General features: G+C 43.6%; 1 protein-coding gene across 1 annotated transcript in view; it reads right to left on the bottom strand.

Annotated features, from left to right (window-relative positions):
- Nucleotides 1–20,412, bottom strand: part of LOC145356965 (MAP kinase-activated protein kinase 2) — a 204,635-nt gene that overhangs the window by 16,203 nt on the left and 168,020 nt on the right. Inside the window, exons 3-5 of the mRNA XM_080209985.1 lie at nucleotides 10,519–10,583; nucleotides 8,947–9,026; nucleotides 5,332–5,458 (exon numbers count right to left, since the gene is read on the bottom strand). Coding sequence (XP_080066111.1) covers nucleotides 5,332–5,458; nucleotides 8,947–9,026; nucleotides 10,519–10,583 — 272 coding nt within the window. The remainder of the gene's footprint in view (nucleotides 1–5,331; nucleotides 5,459–8,946; nucleotides 9,027–10,518; nucleotides 10,584–20,412) is intronic.

The following is a 20,412-nucleotide window of genomic DNA, read 5'->3' as shown; positions in this document are numbered from 1 at the left end:
TACAGAATGGGGGAGATTCGAGTCTGAAATTGCGCTGAAAAAGCAATCATGACCTAGACCAGTTTTCCCACCAATTCAGCACTTTTGGGAGAATTGCCCCCCTCCCCCCCAAATTTCCTCACAATGCCCTGTTTCCAGTCCACTCGATGCACCATTATGGGAAGAAACAAAAAAGAAAAGCTCCCCTCTGAAATTAAGCAGTTGGGTATTGAATATGGGGCCTAGGATTAACCATAAAACACTGACTAGACACTTCCCCATTGAATTTCTTGGGAAAGAAATTGATGACAGTAGGGTGATTGGCAAGTCAAATAACTCACTTGCTTTGCCTGGCTAAACTACAGATTCTTTGAACCAAATACACACAAAGCGGACCTACCCTCATTTCTGTGAAGCCAGAATGACAGATTGAAATAACCAATTTCCCCTTCAAAAATGCTTTTCCGCTCAGCATCTTTTATTTGCAGTCATTGCATAACAAAATAATTTCCAAAAATATACCCTGTAAAACCAAACATATCAAGAGAAACTACCACAGTATCACTTTCCCAACTGCATAGTTGACTCACCAAGTTTACTCTCATTGACTGGTGATTGTGAACCTTGTATCTAAAATTACTGGGAAGATATAGGCCATGGCAGGATGAAGAAAAGTTTAATTATGCCTTTATTTTAGAAAAATGAAACGAAAGTGATACTAAATTAAATACAAGGACGCAAAGTAATCATAATCATTTTCCCACCAAAGGCACCACAAGGAACTCCCAAGTTGTTTCTCCCAGTGCAAAGTTAAGTAATATATTTCACCAAGGACATATTGGTATTGTTCCTCTAGCAGATGGGCAGCACACTGGTGCAGTGGTTAGCACTGCTGCTTCACAGCGCCAGGAACCTGGGTTCAATCCCGGCCTCAGGTGATTGTGGAATTTGCATATTCTCCCCATGTCTGCATGGGTTTCCTCCAGGTGCTCTCGTTTCCTCCCACAGTCCAAAAGATGCGCGGGTTAGGTTAATTGGCCATGCTAAATTGTTCCTTCGTGTTAGGGGGCTTGACAGGGTAAATACATTGGGTTACGGAGATAGGACCTGGGTGGAATTATTGTCAGTGCAGGCTCGATGGGCTGAACGGCCTCTTTCTGTACTGTAGGGATTAGAACATAGAACATAGAAAAACTACAGCACAAACAGGCCCTTCAGCCCACAAGTTGCACTGATGATATCCCTACCTACTAGGCTTACCTATAATCTTCAACCCTATTAAGTCCCATGTACTCATCCAGAAGTCTCTTAAAAGACCCTATCAAATGTGCCTCCACCACCACCGACGGCAGCCGATTCCACTCACCCACCACCCTCTGAGTGAAAAGCTTAGCCCTGACATCTCCTCTGTACCTACTCCCCAGCACCTTAAACCTGTGTCCTCTCACTGCAACCATTTCAGCCCTGGGAGAAAGCCTCTGAGAATCCACCCGACCTATACCTCACAACATCTTATACACCTCTATCAGGTCACCTCTCATTCTTTGTCTCTCCAAGGAGAAAAGACAGAGCTCCCTCAACCTATCCTCATAAGGCATGCCACCCAATCCAGGCAACATCCTTGTAAATCTCCTCTGCACCCTTTCAATAGGATTTTGTGATTCTAGCAGAGAGGAAGATATCCATTTTGTATATTAGCAGAAGCTATGGAATACCTAACATTACCAAATCTATTCATTTAAAAATACACAAATGGGATACATTAGAAAACCGCCTGTTGGATAGACTGAGCTGTCCTACATCAAAGTAATGGACAATTCAAGACGTTTTCTGATGCCGGAGGCCGTGAAAGCAAAATTGTGGGATAAAGTCTATCAGAGGTTTGTTATTAGTCATCATGTTTTATGGGACACTTTTAGAAGTTCAGGAAACTTTGAAGGACATGGAATTAAAAAGTTATATATGGTTGCCATTTTGGAGGAGACATTTAACTAAGGGCTTATCTGTCCTTTCAGATAGATGGAAAAAGATAGCACAGCACTATATTAAAGAGGAGCAGGGGAGTTATCCCCAAATGACTAAATTGGAGGAATTCTTGTGAGGTAGGCAGTTAGATCAGAAATGAGTTAGAAGAAAAGGACTTTACACTTCCTCAAAATATTCCCGAATGTTCCACAGCCAATGGACTACATGCGAACTGCAGACAGATACAGTCATCAAGGTCCCATGAACAGGAACTAAATAATCTTATTTTTGACAGTATGCAGCTCACTGGGCTGAATGGTCTTCTTCTGCATTGTTAGAAGTCTATGATTCTATGGCCACACTTCAAAAGTACTTTATTGGTTGTAAAACATTTTAGGATATCCTGTAGTTCTGAAAGGTGCCGAGTCTGTTATTTTTCTTTCGCTTAAGAGTACAGTTCTGTTTCAGCACAATAAAAGTAACTTAGGGGCACTGGAGAAAGTCCAAACAAAAATCACCACTGATGCAGAACTGAGAAGTTCCCCTCATTAGGAAGGATTGAACGGGTTGGGGCTTTTTTGTTTGAAGACCAAGTACTTAGAAGGGATCTGATGAAGACTTTTCAAATTCTTAATGGATTGGAAAGTGTAGAAATAGAGGCAATGGGTTAGATTTCACTATAAGGGCGAGAAAACATGATTTGGGCACCGTTGCAGCTTCCGAATCGCACACCTGACCAGCGAAAGTTATTTTCAGCAAGGTTCAGGTTCACAGTGCAATTTGTGAGCCACAATAAAATGCGGGAGTACAAGTTTGGAGGTGTGCTAGTTTGAAAGACTGCCTTGTTTCTTAGAGACAGCTTCCAACATTGTTTAAAGACCTCTCCCAAAGCTTATTCTTCACCCACCCTCAAACCCACTCTTCATGTTCCTCCATGGTGCCCCCTCAGATGATCTAATGGTATCAAAAGAACCCCCCACACACAGCTTTTGGAACTCAGCCGAACATTCATAATTGCTACAGCTATCAAAAAAAAACATACAACAAAAGGTTATACTTAAAAGAACAGAATGTGCTTATCGCTATCATGATTCACTTCACAATAAGGGTCACCTGACTTTGGGATGGCAGAGCTGACCTATGAGGAAAGACTTGGAAGATTAGGACCTATATTCTCTAGAGTTTAGAAGGATGGGAGTTGATCTCATTCTTACAGGATTCGACAAGGTGGCTCTGCAGGAAGGAGGTTCCCCCAGCTGGGAGTTCTAGATCTGGGGGACACAGTCTCAGAATAAGAGGGAGGTCATTTAGGACTAAAATGAGGAGGAATTTCTTTGCTCAGAGTATGATGAACCTTTGGAATTCTCTACCTCAGAGGCAGTAGAGGCTCAGTCAATGAATATATTTGAGCAAGAGATCAATTCATTTCTAGATATTAAAAATATTAAGGGATATGGGGATAGAGTCAGAGTTGTACAGAGCAGAAAAGGTCCTTCGGCCCATCAAGATATGGGAAATGATGTTCAGGCAGAAGATCAGCCATTGTCTAGTTTAATGGCAGAGCAGGCTTAAGGGGCCGAATGGCCTACTCTGCTCTTATATCCTATGATATGGTCCTTGTGCATGAGTCGCAAAAACCCAGCTTGCAGGTGCAGCAGGTGGTCAGGAAGGCGAATGGGATGCTGGCCTTCATAGCGAGGGGGATTGAATATAAAAGTAGGGAGGTCTTGCTGCAGCTGTATAGGGCATTGGTGAGGCCGCAGCTGGAGTACTGTGTGCAGTTTTGGGCGCCGCACCTGCGCAAGGATATTTTGGCCCTGGAGGGAGTGCAGAGGAGGTTTACTAGGCTGATACCGGAGTTGAGGGGATTGAGCTATGAGGAGAGGCTGAATAAACTAGGCTTGTACTCGTTAGAGTTTAGAAGAATGAGGGGAGATCTCATTGAGACGTATAAGATGATGAATGGGATGGATAGGATAGAGGTGGAGAGACTCTTCCCGCTCAAAAAAGACAGTAGGACTAGGGGGCACAGCCTCAAGATAAAGGGGAGGCGGTTTAGAACGGAGTTGAGGAGGAACTTCTTCACTCAAAGGGTGGTGAATCTCTGGAATTCTCTGCCCGTTGAAGTGGTGGAGGCTGCCTCGCTAAATATTTTTAAGAAGCGGGTTGATGGGTTCTTGATAAGAGAGGGGATTAAGGGTTATGGGGAGAGGGCGGGAAAGTGGAACTGAGCCACAACAGATCAGCCATGATCTTATTGAATGGCGGGGCAGGCTCGAAGGGCTAGATGGCCTACTCCTGCTCCTATTTCTTATGTTCTTATGATCCTAGAATATTTGGCCCCCTTTAAAAAAGTAAGTACTTTGTTGTTGACCCCAGTCAGTTAACATCCAGATTCATAGCATCCATATTTCATCCCTATTTGACACTCAATTCTTTAGTAACTATTCTTGGCTGGTTTTACTTTCCCAGCAGGTCTTCTTCTTAAACTTTTCACCACTTCCCCTTGAGTTGTACATCATTTGCAGACCACAGGGGAAGTGTACTGAGTGAAGTTATGAGAAGCCCTTCAGATATATAAGGAGTAAAGTTTAGCTCTCACTTAAAGGACTTCCAGTGGGCTAGGAATAACATCAACCTCGAGGGGTACAAAATGACACCATCAGCAAACCAGCAGCACAAGCAGCGGAAACCTTACCACCAACATCACCACCTTCCCAAGCCTCAGTCAGCAATTCAAGCAGTTGGGCGGTACGGTGGCACAATGGTTAGCACTGCTGTCTCAATGCCAGGGACCAGGTTCGATTCCTGGCTTGGGTCACTGTTTGTGTGGAGTTTGCATGTTCTCCCCGTGTCTGCGTGGGTTTCCTCCGGGTGCTGCGGTTTCCTCTCACAGTCCGAAAGACATGCTGGTTAGGTGCACTGGCCATGCTAAATTCTTCCTTGGTGTTTCCAAACAGGTGCCGGTGTAGCGACTAGGGGACTTTCACAGTAACTTTCTTGCAGTGATAATGTAAGTCGACTTGTGACACTAATAAATAAATTTTAAAAAATTAAAAAAGGTACCAAAACGTGGACAGTGTGTTCTGCCTTCTTAACCACTTGCCTGCTACCCTGTGTTGGATTTGAGTGGAACAAAACCAAAAAGGCACTAATTGCTGCAATGAACGAACAAGTATTATCTTGCTGCTCTGGTGTGAAACAGCAAAACACTTTCATTAAAGTAAAATCTGCCACATCATGATCCGCCGAAATCGAGAGTCGACTGCATGACTAACTGGAGCAAGACTTTCAAAACTTTATTCTAAACAGAGAAAATGTTGCAAAAGAGTTTCACTGCAAATGGCAATAAGGTTATGCTTGGTAAAGACAGTTGCAGCAACTTACCCACGTAATATGGTGTGTAGCACGGAGTGGCTAATGAATTGTAGCTGGTGGTTTCTTTGGCAAAGCCAAAATCTGTTAGCTTTAGAATAGCATTGGGTCTTTTGGTGGTGTACAACAAATTTTCCGGCTGCAGAAGGAATACAAGAGCTTTTAGTTTTCCTTTCGAGAGAAACACTCCAAAAGCAACCTGTTAAATCTTTAAAATCCAGATGTCTCATTCAAAGTTACCACATTTAACACAGTTTAAATAAATGTTTAATTAAAGCTGGTTAGCAGTTTTCACACAAAGAATTTTGCACCATCTTCTGCTAGGATGGAGGAGGTAGATGTTCTGAGGGAAGATGTATTAGCAATTTTGAAAAATCTGAGGGTCGATAAGTCCCCTGGGCCAGATGGGATACGTCCTAGAATACTTTGGGAGGCAAGGGATGAGGTTGTGGAGCCTTTAGCTTTGATCTTTGGGTCCTCACTGTCCACGGGGATTGTGCCAGAGGACTGGAGAGTGGCGAATGTTGTTCCTCTCTTCAAGAAAGGAAATAGGAATGACCCTGGTAATCATAGACCAGTTAGTCTTACTTCGGTGGTCGGTAAGTTAATGGAAAGGGTCCTGAGGGATAGGATTTAAGACCATTTGGAAAAATGCAGCTTAATCCGGGATAGTCAGCATGGTTTTGTGAGGGGTAAGTCTTGCCTCACAAATTTGATTGAATCCTTTGAGGAGGTAACTAAGTGTGTAGATGAAGGTACAGCAGTTGATGGTCATATACATGGATTTTTGTAAGACATTTGATAAGGTTCCCCATGGTAGGCTCATGAAGAAAGTAAGGAGGTGTGGGATAGATGGAAATTTGGCCGATTGGATAAGTAACTGGCTATCTCATAGAAGACAGAGGGTGGTGGTGGAGGGAAAATTTTCAGACTAGAGGCCAGTTACCAGCGGTGTACCACAGGAATCAGTGCTGGGTCTTCTGCTATTTGTGATTTTTATCAATGACTTAGAGGAGGAGATGGAAGGGTGGGTCAGAAAAATTTGCTGATGACACCAAGATTGGTGGAGTAGTGGATGAGGTGGAGGGCTTTTGTAGGCTGCAAAGAGACATTGATGGGATGCAGACCTGGGCTAAAAAGTGGCAGATAGAGTTTAACCCTGATAAGTGCAAGGTGATTCATTTTGGTAGGACAAACTTGAATGCAGATTACAGGGTCAATGACAGGGTTATGGGGAATGTGGAGGAACAGAGAGATCTTGCGGCTCATATCCACAGATCTCTGAAGTTTGCCACTCAAGTGGATAGAACCATGAAGAAGGCTTATAGTATGTTAGTGTTTATTAATAGTGTGTTTGAGTTTAAGAGCCGTGGGGTTATGCTGCAGCTGCACAGGACCTTGGTGAGACCACATTTGGAATATTATGTGCGGTTCTGGTCATCTCACTGTGAGAAGGATGTGGAAGTATTGGAGAAAGTGCAGAGAAGATTTACCAGAATGCTGCCTGGTTTGGAAGGTAGGTCTTATGAAGAAAGGTTGAGGGAGCTGGAGCTTTTCTCTTTGGAGTGGAGGACGACGAGAAGCAATTTAATAGAGGTTTATAAGATGATGAGGGGAATAAATAGAGTGGACTTTCAGAGACTGTTTCCTCGGTTGGCTGTATCTGTTACTAGGGGCATAACTGTAAGGTTCATGGTGGGAGATATAGGAGGGATGTCCAAGGTGGATTCTTTACTCAGAGTGCTTGGGGTGTGGAATGCACTGCCTGCTGTGACAGTGGAGTCAGACACTTTAGGAACTTTCAAACAGTTATTGAATAGGCAGATGGAGCACACCAGAACGATAGGGAGTGGGATAGCTTGATCTTGGGATCGGACATAGCTCGGTGCAACATCGAGGGCTGAAGGGCCTGTACTGTGCCATACTATGTTCTGGGTCTATTCAGAAACATGGGAGAAATATACATTGCGTATCGTGAAGATGAGAGTACTTGGGTGGTATAAAAAGAGAATTACTGTCACTTGTGGTAGGGTGAATGCCCAGAGAAGTCAGCAGTGCCATCAAACATCACTCCACCCCCAGAGAAACTTGGAAAAATGACTTTCAAAATTATTCAAAAGAAATGTGATTAGGATATAACGGAGCAGTTACAGGAGCATATAAGCATTCATGTTTTACTTCATCCAATCGGATATTGATATTAGGAAGGACGTAGCTAGGGCATGTGTGGGGGAATCTTGAACACCTTCCCTTCTTTTACTCTTACAGCCAGACTAAAATAGATTGCTACTACACCACTGGAGTCTTAAGCAACACAGCATCAAGTAGGTGATAATGTCAACATCTTGGAAAAATTCATGGAGCATATGAGGTGGCACCGTGGCACAGTGCTAAGCACTGCTGCCTCACAGTGCCAGGGACCCCGGTTCAATTCCTTGGGTCACTGTCTGTGTGGAGTTTGCACGTTCTCTCCGTGTCTGCGAGAGTTTCCTCCGGGTGCTCCCATTTCCTTCCAAAGTCCAAAGATGTGCAAGTTAGGTGAATTGGCCACGCTAAATTCTCCCTCAGTTTACCCAAACAGGGACACCGAGTGTGGCGAATGGGGGATTTTCACAGTGACTTCATTGCAGTGTGAATGTAGGCCTACTTGTGACAAATAAATAAACTTAACTTTTTAAATATTCTCTGCTCATTTAATCTCATCAAGGAGGCAATCTATTTCCCAAAAGTAGGGTACGTCCTCATTTAGGCTCCCGAAGTAAAGCAATCTAAGTTACCAAATCACGAGGGTGGTGGATAACAGTTGATATTGACCAAAGTACTTGCACTCAAGTTGCATCTCAATAGAACAGAGTGTTTCGCAACTGTTGGCTTCCTGCAAGTTTACTCGGGAAACAAGAACAATTTGTACTCAAAAACCAGACAGAAATGAAAAGAACAAGATTTCTTCATTCCATTGGATTTTTAATATTATTCAATGCTAAGGTATTAGCCACAGTAAGAAGTCTCACAACACCAGGTTGAAGTCCAACAGGTTTATTTGGTAGCAAAATCCTTGGTGGATTTTGCACTTTGCTACCAAAATCAAAAAGGTGGATTTTGCTACCAAATAAACCTGTTGGGACTTTAACCTGGTGTTGTGAGACTTCTTACTGTGTTTACCCCAGTCCAATGCCAGCATCTCCACATCATGGATATTAGCCAAGCAGTGAAAGTGCAAAACTAAACAATTTTCTTTTTCAGATGAACACCAGATGGCTGACAAAGCAATTGCACTTATCTATTCAGAAGATTACTATGGGTGAAGGGTTACAATGTCATCATCTTATAGCAGGATTTTAAAAGGATAATATTTCTTCTGGAATTAATGGGAATTGCAATCAAACAGAACTTTTACTGAAATGATTTGAGATTCGATATACATCTACCAAGTGCAGTTTTTTTTAAAGAGATACCACCAGCCAGCACACAAAGTGGTGGTATTGGCTTCCGATTCTGCCACTGCAATAGGGAACGGTCACGATTGTGGTTTGGTGGCTTGTAGAAGCAGATGGCTCATTACATCCAAGTGGTTGCTCAGTCTGTTTGATATGCAAGACACTTAATGGAATCTAAACTTCTGCTTACCTTTACATCCCGATGTGCAATGTTTACTGAATGTAGGTGCTGTACTGCCTCGCCAATGCTCTTCATTATTTCGGAGCCCTCTGTAGAAGGTGTAGAGGTACAGTACGTTACTCTTAATTTGTCCTTTGTAATTCCCTTTTGTAACTCTTGCTAAGAGGGTAGGAAGCTCAGCTGGATTTTGGAGACCTGCAATTCCACTTGAACATCTGTTGACGGTGGATGCACTCTCACATTTGGAACCACCTTGTTATCTGTCCCCCAAGCCCCAATATCATATCCAGAAATAGCAACAAACACTACTACGGGAAAGCAGTTTGTAAAGTGACTACAAAGTTCCCAGTGACTCAGTTTCCAATAGATCTTCCTTAAAACCCACAAACTTGTGCCCATCCTTCTTAATCTGACAAGCGGAATTTTCCAAAGTTTCTAAGTGCTGTAACAGTGTGAAACCAGGAGTCCTCCATGATGCTTTTTCGGGAATGAACTCGGCACTGAAATCTTCTGGCACTTTTTTTTGACAGCTGGGAGCTTTACGTCGGTAGAATGGAAATCTAAATATGCCAGTGAAGCCATTTTCAGAGCGCTTGGCCCAATTGGCTAGTGAATCGGGAGATCTCCTCCAATGCACCCCCCCAGTAGACATTGGCCCGCCCCTCTCCCATCACCAGCAGCATTGTCAACCCCCACACTAACACTAGCCACTGGCGTTGGGGCATCAGCAACTACCCTGGCAGATCCCTGACATGCCCCCAGTTGCATGACCACACCCTTGTAGAGCTCCCCCACTTCTATGACCACCTCCCTTGCACAGGCCTACGCCGTGCGTAAGATCCCCATCATTATACCTAGCCCCCTACCACAGGCCCACCCCCACCCCTTGGCGCTTACATGACGCGCAAAACGATCACAATTCATAAACTTTACAGTATGTTTAGAGATGGAAAGAACAATAAAGGCTATTGCAACCACAGAAAACGCACCTCCCAAACTTGCAGCCTCTACCACCTTGAAGTACGAGGGCAACTGAAGCATGGGAACACCATCACAAGCAGGTTCCTCTGCAAGTCACACAATATCTTGACTTGGAATTACATTTCTGTTCCTTCACTGTCACTGGGTCATGGTCATGGAGCTGCCTACCCAACAGAACTGTGGGTATATCTACACCATGGGTGTCAAGCAATTCAAGAGGGCAACTCACCATCACCTTAATAATAAATGTTGGCCTTGTTGGACACATACCCAAATCTCCTTTAAGAACAACACAGAAAACTTACAACACAAAAGGTCATCCTTCCAATTTGAAATGGTGTTACAAAGCTGATCAGGTGGATCAAATGCCACCAATATCAGAGATAAAGAATGGTAAGAGCCAATGGTCAGCTCTGCCTCATCACAGGGTGAGACTAATTTTACCTCAATGCGGAGCTGGCATGGGCTCAAAAGTCCGAATGGCCTCCTACTGTGCCACAAAGCATTTGTTGATATTACTTATTACTGCAGAATCATGAAACGATCCAACAAGTTACTCCATTAAATCTGTTAGACAGAGTGGATAGAATGTAGATTTACCTCTTTCTGTGAATGCTTGATCCCCTCTGTCCTGGATTCTACTGAACAGCTCCCCTCCTTCCATACTGCAAACAAAAAGAGGCATGTTTGCAAGGTTAGCTATGAAAATGGAAATTTAATTGATGGGTAGAAATAAAGCCTATGCAGTGTTAGTAGTGACCATGTTGGTACGTCCACACAAATTCTTCTGTCCATTATCGAACAAATGTGTCAATATAGTTAAATTAAAGTTAAATTAGCAAAGGAAGTTGATATAAATATCTGTTCAGCAGGAAGGAAACGATGGCCTCGTGGTATTATCACTGGACTACTAATCCAGAAACTCAGCTAATGTTCTGGGGACCCAGGTTCGAATCCCGCCATGGCAGATGGTGAAATTTGAATTCAACAAAAAATATCTGGAATTGTCAGTCTACTCTTGACCATGAAACCATTGCTCATTGTCGTAAAAACCCATCTGGTTCACTAATGTCCTTTAGGGAAGGAAATCCTTACCTGGTCTGGCCAACATATGAGCCACAGCAACGTGGTTGACTCTCAGCTGTCATTAGGCAACTAGGGATGGGCAATAAATGTTGTGATTTGGAGATGCCAGCGTTGGACAGGGGTAAACACAATAACAAGTCTCACAACACCAGGTTAAATAAATGTTGGCCAGCCAACGACGCGTGGGTCCCATGAATGAATAAAAAATGCATGACTTCAACCCCATCAGACAGGACATTAAAATCCTGAAGGGTCTGGAAATGTCCACAGTTTCTCTCCTGTTTAGAAGGGCTCCCAAGTTATTAAGGGACATGCTGATAGAAGGCAGACAGATTCTGTGATAGCAACATATTGTGTAGTATCTGCCACTATTAGTTAGACTTGCTTTTGCAAGTTCATACTTTTAAAATTTTGCGAACGGCACGCAGCTGAAAATGCGAACTGGAAACAACACAAAAAGGCCAACAGAGCGTCAAGACCCAAGTGAAAATGATGAACAAATGTGCAATTCTTAACCAAGCAGACGGAAGGGCTATGAAATAAGAGGCACAGAAGGATGTGTAAATCAGACTGGATGAACTGAACATCGCATCATAGAATCGAATCATAGAATCCCTAAAGTGCAGAGGAGGCCATTCAGCCCATCAAGCCTGCACCAACCACAGTCCCACCCAGGCGCCATTCCCAAATCCCCACATATTTATCCTGCTACATCTGACACCAAGGGGCAACTTAGCATGGGCAATCAACCTAACCCACACATCTTTGGAGTGTGGGAGGAAACCAGAGCACCTGGAGGAAATCCACGCAGACACGGGGAGAACATGCAAACTCCAAGCAGACAGTATCCCGAGGCCAGAACTGAACCAGGGTCCCTGGCACTGTGAGCCAGCAGCACTGATCACTGTGCCACCATCCGCCCAAGATAAGGGAAAGAGAGAAAGAAAGAAAAATTAGATTACGAGAGAGAGTGATAGAGAACTTAAAAGTAAGAAAAACATTAAAATGCATACAGTTGAAAAATTTCCAACAGTATAAACGTGAAGAGGTGCTACGCTTTGAATAATTAATTTTCAGTGCCAATGAGATTAACTGGCAATAATAATACTTAGCACATCTTTATGGTAAGAAGTCTCACAACACTAGGTTAATAGTGCATACAACTAACATGCCAAAGACTTCATATTTAAGCCCACATCTGCCACATGCAAATACAATCTTCCACCATTCAATATATTTTAGCTGTGAATCAAGACAGTGAGGTGGTTTTTTTTTTTACAAAGCTGACAGTGTAGTCCAAACAACAATTTCTGGATGTTCATATTTAACAACACATCCACCCCTGACCTGAAGTTGCAGCACCATTTGCACAATGGAAACATGAGCACCAGTAAGTTCACCATTATTGTGACAGCAAATGACGGTCCAAAATGAATTTATCAGATATGGCAATGAAAAGCTTTAGAAGTCAAAGATGCTTGTAAGCGCAAACCTAAATCTACTACAATTGTTGCCGCACTTCCTTCCAAAAATGGTCAAATTCACTTTCGCTTATCTTGAAAAGAAAACGTATTTCATTAATCAGATATATACACATGTTCAAGAGGGTGAAAAATAATCAAAGCTGGCCTTCAGAAGGACTGAAGCATTGGGCCTGAACCTCCATGGGCTGGCAATCAGAATCAGATTGTCACACTGCTGCTAGCTTCCCATCTGGAAATCCAGCTGATCCTTTCTCTCCCAACCTTCCGACGACTCATGCCAGAAGAGGACCATATAGTGCAGCATACTCAAGAGGCCTTCAGTCAAGGGCTACAGAGCTGGGGGTAAGAAAGCAATGCCCTTCTTTTTAAAGCAAGTGAGTAAGTTTAACAGATCAGCCACTTTCAGAAGCAGTTCAGATCTCCTGACCCAAAGAATAATATAATAGCCATGGAAGGAGTGCTACAAAGATTCACTCAACTAATTTCTAAAGTTCCTTTCCCCATTGTGGGGGTTGTCCCACAAGGACAGATCAAATAGGCTGGAATTATATTCCCCAGAATTTAGACTTAAGGAGGTATATCTTGTCGAAATTCTTAAAGGGCTTGACAGAGTGGATGTTAGCAAAATGTTACCCAGAACTGTGCAATCACAATCCCAGAATTAAAGATTTGGTCATTTAGGACTGCATAATTCCTGCACTTAAAGGTTGTGGATTTTGGAAATCTCCATCCAAGAGGGCTGTGGGTACTCACTCAATAAATACGGTAGAGACTGATAGATCTCGAATGCTGTGGGAATCAAGGGACATGAAAATTGTATGGCTAAGTGGAGTTGAAGTGGAAGATCAAACATGATGGTATTAAATGTTGGGTCAGGCTCAAAGAGGCAAATGGCTCACCCCTGCTCCTATTTTTTAAGTTCTGATGCTCCTTTATGAGTTTAAGGCAATGACAATTCTCAGGTTAATCTACAGTTCAGACACAGTTAACACCAATCCACGCTGTACTTGATGTCCACCAATGTTTAGTAATAGGACTCAAAGGGTAGAAGGCTGTTTGAGTGACTGGAGGTCAGTGTCCAATGGTGTATCACAGAGTTCAGTGTTGGGATCCTTACTGTTTGTTATAAACATAAATGATATTGATAACGTGGAGGGAATGATAAGGAAGTTTGCAGGTGACATCATGATTGGTCGGGTGGTTAATAGTGAAGAAGAGAGTCGTAAGTTACAAGGACTTATAGATGGATTGGTCAAATGGGCAGAGCAATGGCAGACGGTATTTAACCCAGATAGGTATGAGGTGATGCACTTTGGAAGAAGTAACAAGACAAGAGAGTATTTAATGAATGGCAGGTCACTAGGAAGCTCAGAGGAACAGGTGGCTCTTGGGGTACTTATTCATAGATCCCTGAAGACAGCAGAGCAGATGGATCGGGTAGTTAAGAAGATATACAGGACACTTGCTTTTATCAGTCGCGTCATAGAGCATCAGTCATGGCATTGAGTACAAAAGCAAGATGGTAACGTTGGAGCTGTACAGAATGTTGATTAGACCACAAGTGGAATAGTGCGCATGGTTCTAGTCACCTCACTATAGGAAGGATGTGATTACACTAGAGGAGGTAAGTAGAGGTTCACCAAGATGTTGCCTGGGATGCAACATTTGAGCCATCACGAGAAACAGGATATGACTGAATTGTTTTCTTGAGAGCAGAAAAGGTTGAGGGGGGACATGATTAAAGTGTATAAGATTATGAGGAGTATGGACAGGACGAATAGGGAGCAGCTGTTTCCTTTGGTTGCTGGGGTCAATCATGAGAGAGCACCATTTTAGGGTAACGGACAGGAAAGTCAGAAGGGATTTGAGAAAACACCTTTTCACTCAAGAGGATGGTTGGAATCTGGAATGCACTGCCTGGGAAGGTAGTGGAGGCTGGAAACCTTACAATCTTTAAAAAGGAGCGCTTGGAACATCATAACATTCAAAGATATGGTAAATGCTGGAAAATGAGAATAGCATGACTTTAGTGGTAATAATTAGCAGTGCAGACTCAATGGGCCGAAGGGCCTTTTCTGCACTGTATGACTCTATGATTCCTTCATTTGTAATCAACAATTAGACATTTTATTAAAACCCTCTCAAGCCCAGGGACACTGAAGAAGATTATAATGGCTGCCTTGATTCAGACCATTTAACTCAAAGGGCAGAAATCAAAATTATGATTTTCATTCTGGCTGCCACATGCCAGTTAGAACTAAGTTTTGGTGTGGGGCAAAATACATGGGGAAAGTAAAATGATTTTCCTTCGCTGTATAGCTGGTTAATTATGTTTATTCATATGCATTAACTGGGGGGGGTCACTTGTACCCTTATACATGATGATTATAGTTCACACAGGGAGCCTGAGTTGCTATGGTAACATGTCAGGACTGATGGTTAGTGATGGTAGAGGTTCCAACTTTCTTCTCTCAATCCTGACCAGCAATTTCTCCCACTCTTACCGCTTGCCATTGGAAGGATTTGCAGGCTGATATGCATTACAAACACATCTTCCTTAATCATCAAATCCTGGTGTGGGGCACAAACCCAGAGGGAGTTCCTGGCTCAGGAGGCAGACGTGCTACCCCCTGTGCCACAAGACATCCTCACCAGAATTCTACCACCTCACCCATCACAGAATCGGAGCGGGCAAGGGGTGGACAAGGGAAATGTCTGTTGACCTAGTGTGGGAATTTCCGGTCTCGCTTGAGCGAGGCTGTAAAATCCCACCCCCAGTCCCTAAAAATAGATACTAAAAATATGATTTTGGGGTTAAGAGGTGCATGCTAGTGATGTGCAAAACTGCAAATAAATATTTATAAGTGTTTAAAGATTGGCTCCAGTCCTATCCATCACCAGGCTGCACCGCCCAGCACATTGCCTAATGCTACACATTGTCTTAGTGAAATACATAAGTTTAAAAACTGAAATATGACGAATACTGAAACCATTTTTGGTTCTGCTCAGAACCATTCTGTTCCTGTTTCTTAAATTCCTTCTGTCCAGAGCACCAAGACAGAAAATGATCCCTGTGCCATTTTCCACGCAAAGGGTGAATAAGAACATAAGAACATAAGAAATAGGAGCAGGAGTAGGCCATCTAGCCCCTCGAGCCTGCCCCGCCATTCAATAAGATCATGGCTGATCTGTTGTGGCTCAGTTCCACTTTCCCGCCCTCTCCCCATAACCCTTAATCCCCTCTCTTATCAAGAACCCATCAACCCGCTTCTTAAAAATATTTAGCGAGGCAGCCTCCACCACTTCAACGGGCAGAGAATTCCAGAGATTCACCACCCTTTGAGTGAAGAAGTTCCTCCTCAACTCCGTTCTAAACCGCCTCCCCTTTATCTTGAGGCTGTGCCCCCTAGTCCTACTGTCTTTTTTGAGCGGGAAGAGTCTCTCCACCTCTATCCTATCCATCCCATCGATCTTGATTTAACTGTGAAAATGTGATTTCCCCCTACATCTTTACTTCCTTCTGATTTCAAAATTTTCATTATTTCCTTTTCCCAAATCACTCCCTCAATCACCTTGCCCCTCCCTCCCCTGTCTTTGCCATCTCCTCCAGTATCACGACCTTCTGAGATCTGAGCTTTTCTCCAAATCTGGCCTCTTTAGCATCCACAGTTAGCACTGCAGCCTCACAACGCCAAGGACCCGAGTTTGACTCCTAGCTTGGGTCACTGTCTGTGTGGAGTCTGCACCTTCTCCCTGTGTCAGCGTGGAGGTTAGGTGAATTGGCCATGCTAAATTCTCCCTCAGTGCCCATTCAGTAGGGTAATCCCAAACTGCTTCACCGGGCAGGGAATTCCAAGATTCACGCCCTTTGGGAGAAGGAGTTCCTTCTCAACTCAGTCCTAAATCTGCGCACCCTTATTTTGAGGGCCCTAGTTCTAGTTTCACCTGCCAGTGGAAACAACCTCCCTACTTCTATTGTATCATTCCCTTCATAATCACCCAGGGGATTTTCACTGCAACTTCTTTGCAATGTTAACATAAGTCTACTTGTGATTAATAAATAAGCTTTACACTTAAGCATCCCCGATTTTAACTGTTCCAATACTGGCTGCTGTTTCTTCAGCTGACTCAGCACAAAGTTCACGCATTCTTCCCAAACCTTTCTTTCCTCCTTTACGGCATTCCTTAAAACCTACATCTTTCAACCAAGCTTTTGGCTATCTGCTCTAATATTGCCTGGCATGGTTTGGTGTCAATCTTACTTCAGAACTTTCTTCTAAAACACTCTGCTATGTTTTAATGCATGGAAGGTGCCAAAGAATGCAAGTTGTTGTGGTGTTGCTGTGGGACATCACCATGCCCCGCAATACATCTCTCAAACATCTTCAGATTTGCAAACATGTTTTGGAAACGCATGGGCTCAAACTTGGATTCCTATTTTGGATTGGCAAAGTGTGGTACACTGCACCATGAGGATACCTGGATGGCATGATGGCACAGTGGTTAGCACTGCTGCCTCCTCACAGTGCCAGGGGCCCGGTTCAATTCCAGCCTTTGGAATTCTGAAGAATTCTAGCATTGGAATTCAGAAAAATGAGGGGAGATCTGATCAAAACATATAAGATTATAAAGGCAATGATAAGATAGAAGCAGGGAGGCTGTTTCCACTGGCAGGTGAAACTAGAACCAGGACGCATGGCCTCAAATAAAGGGGGAGTAGATTTGAGGAACTTCTTCACCCAAAGAGCTGTGAATCTCGGAATTTCCTGCCCAGTGAATCAGTTGAGGCTACATTACTGAATGTTTTAAGGCAAGGATAGATAAATGTTGGAACAGTAAAGGAATTAAGGGTTATGGTGAGTGGGTGGGTAAGTGGAGCTGAGTCCATGAAAAGATCAGCCATAATCTTATTGAATGGTGGAGTAGGCTCGAGGGGCCAGATGGCCTACTTCTGCTCCTAATTCTTATGTTCTTATGACTGTCTATGCAAAGATTGCGCATTCTCCCTGTGTTTTTTTTTTAATTCATGGGACATGGGCATTGCCGGCTGGCCAGCATGTATTGCTCAAGGGCTGTTAATAGTGAACCAAATTGCAGTGGTTCAAAGTCACATGTAGGCCAGACCAGGTAAGGACAGCAGCTTTCCTTCCCTAAAAGGAAGTTAGTAAACTAGATTAGATTTTCTGACAATCGACAATGGTTTCATGGTCTTCAGTAAATTAATTACAATTTTTTTTATATTGAATTCCATGGCAGATGGTGGAATTTGAATCCAGCTGAGTTTCCAGATTATTAGCCTAGCGATAATATTACTAGGCCATCTTTCTCCAAAGATGTGCAGATTAGGTGGATTGGCCATGCTAAATTGCTCCTTAGTGTCCCAGGATGTGTAGGTTAGGGGGGATGGGCAAGGTAAATAGAACATAGAACATTACAGCGCAGAACAGGCCCTTCGGCCCACGATGTTGCGCCGACCAGTTACAAAACAATGACCCACTAACCTAAACCAATCCCTTTTCGTCCATAAACCTATCCACGGATCTCTTAAACGCCCCCAAACTAGGCGCATTTACAATGCGTGGGGCCAGAGGGATAGGGCCTGGACAGGACGCTCTGCTGGAGAATCAGTACACACTCAATAGGCCAAATGGCCTCCTTTTCACTGCAGGGATTGTCTGATACTGGAGCTTCAAAACTGGTCAACTCAAGCATCTGAAACCTGGAGCTGGAAAAGTATCAGTTAAAATGACCTGAACACAATCAATGCTTTGAGATGCCATATTAGTCGATACCAGGAAAATTGATAGAACTGGAACCATCACTGTCATGGGGGGTTGAGGTCTAACAGATCAGCAGTATGTCAGCAGAAAACCACACAAAAGCAGCACAGCGCCGAATAACAGAATGTGTGGCAGAAAGCGGACACCCAGCCAACTCAAAATCAGCTATCAGCGGGTGCAAACTGTGCATTTTCTGAACTCTGCAGGGCCTGAAAGGTTAAGTACCGATTGCGAGGGTTAATTTGCAGAATACCAGTCCAGATTATTAAATAGAAAGTACTGGGTGCAAGTTACTGGATTGCCTATCATAACATGCATCCCTTCTCACACCTTCTGCATTGCAGCGTGCGTGTGTGGGTGGTGTGGTTTTCCTCGCCGTACATTTCAGCAGAGTCATCCAGCCCTCAATTGGCAGCTATATTTTTCCTACCTCCACGCATTCTGCACGTGCCACTGCCTGGCCAAGTCAGAGTCACGTTTATTGACAAACAGTGGGATACTATGAACCGTGACGACGAAAACAAAAACATTGGGCAATGCTGCGCTGCTGTTATGGTGGAGTAAGTTATGCCTATGACGCAGGGTGACACACTTCTTTCATTCACAGCTGAGGAACCGGAAATAAACTTTATTCCCTCCCCATCCAAACTGCAGAAGTTACAAACCTACCCTTGTTTTATTAACCCGTTTGTTCCTACACCAAAATGAGCTCGCGTTAGAAGTTGGTCGTGTTGCACAGATTGACACAATATCTACAGAGCGTGCAGATTAAAGGGCGAGAAGTGTAAAGGTTGGTAGAAACTATTGCAAACCACTGACGCAGTCACCCAAATAATTAATGAAAGCACATGCAAAATAGTAGCAGTCAGTTGTGTCTTAAGGGCTGGATTGATGTTGCAACTTTCCAGCAGTTTCAAGCTATCCCCTGCAGCCTTTTGAACAACATCATTGTTAACTTTCATTTCATTTATAATAGATGCCAAATTGCTACTGTTGTCACTGCTGCTGAACATTACCAACGTAACCAAAAGAGACTTGCATTTATACAGCACGTTTAACAACCACCAGATGTCTCAAAAGCACCTTGCGGCCAACTGAAGTACTTCTTAAAGTGTAGTCACTGCTGTAATGTAGGAATCACAGCAGCCAGGTTGCACACAGCAAATTCCCGCAGATAGTAATGAGATGACGGCCTAGTAATCTCTTGGTGAAGTTGACTGAGGGTTTGGCACAGTGGTTAGCATTGCTCCTTCATAGTGTCAGGGACCCGGGTTCGATTCCCGGCTTGGGTCACTGTCTCTATTTGGAGTCTGCACGTTCTCCCTGCCCAGTGAAAAAAATAATGACTTAAGGCCATTCTTGATCAAACCGGGTCTTCTGCTTTCCTCCCACAGTCCAAAAGAAGTGCTGGTTCGGTGCATTGTCCATGCTAAATTCTCCCTCAGTGTCCCCAAACAGGCACTGGAGTGTGGTGACTAGAGGATTTTCATAGTAGCTTCATTGCAGTGTTAATGTAAGCCCACTTGTGGCAATGATAATAAACAAGATAAATAAACACATTTTGGTGTAGACACTGGTAACAACTCTTCTTCAAAATAGTGCCATGGGTTCTTTGTCAGTCGGCCCAAGCAGGCAGATGGGATCCAGGGCCCAAAAGAGAAAATGCTAGAAAATCTCAGCAGATCTGGCAGCATCTGTAAGGAGAGAAAAGAGCTGACGTTTCGAGTCCAGATGACCCTTTGTCAAAGTTCAGGGATTCAGGCTTCAATGTTTCTTTCAAAAGAGGACATCTCCAACAGTGCACTGCTCCCTCAATATTACATTGGAGTGTCAGCCCTGATTTTTGAATCCCGAGGTTGGATAGCGGCGGGGAGGGGTTACTTGAACTTGGAACCTTTGGATTCAGAGGCAAGAATGTGCAATCAACTGATTTACGGCTAACAGCCAAAGTGAGGCTACCGCCGTGGCAGGTCACTTGTGCCAGTGAAGTTGTACAACTTCAGCCAAATCTCTGAAGGCAGCACAGCCTCAAAGCCCAAACCTGACCTGAGCAAACAGCTTTCTGAAGAGCAACACAGACATGGCTGAAACACTTCCCAACATTCAATCCTTTGTCATCTCCCCAATTGAAGGGAAGCTGAAAG

Source organism: Carcharhinus amblyrhynchos, chromosome 22, assembly GCF_965287045.1.
Source record: "Carcharhinus amblyrhynchos chromosome 22, sCarAmb.v2.hapA, whole genome shotgun sequence".
NCBI classification, from domain to species: domain Eukaryota; kingdom Metazoa; phylum Chordata; class Chondrichthyes; order Carcharhiniformes; family Carcharhinidae; genus Carcharhinus; species Carcharhinus amblyrhynchos.
This window is presented reverse-complemented; position numbering and strand designations above follow the sequence as displayed.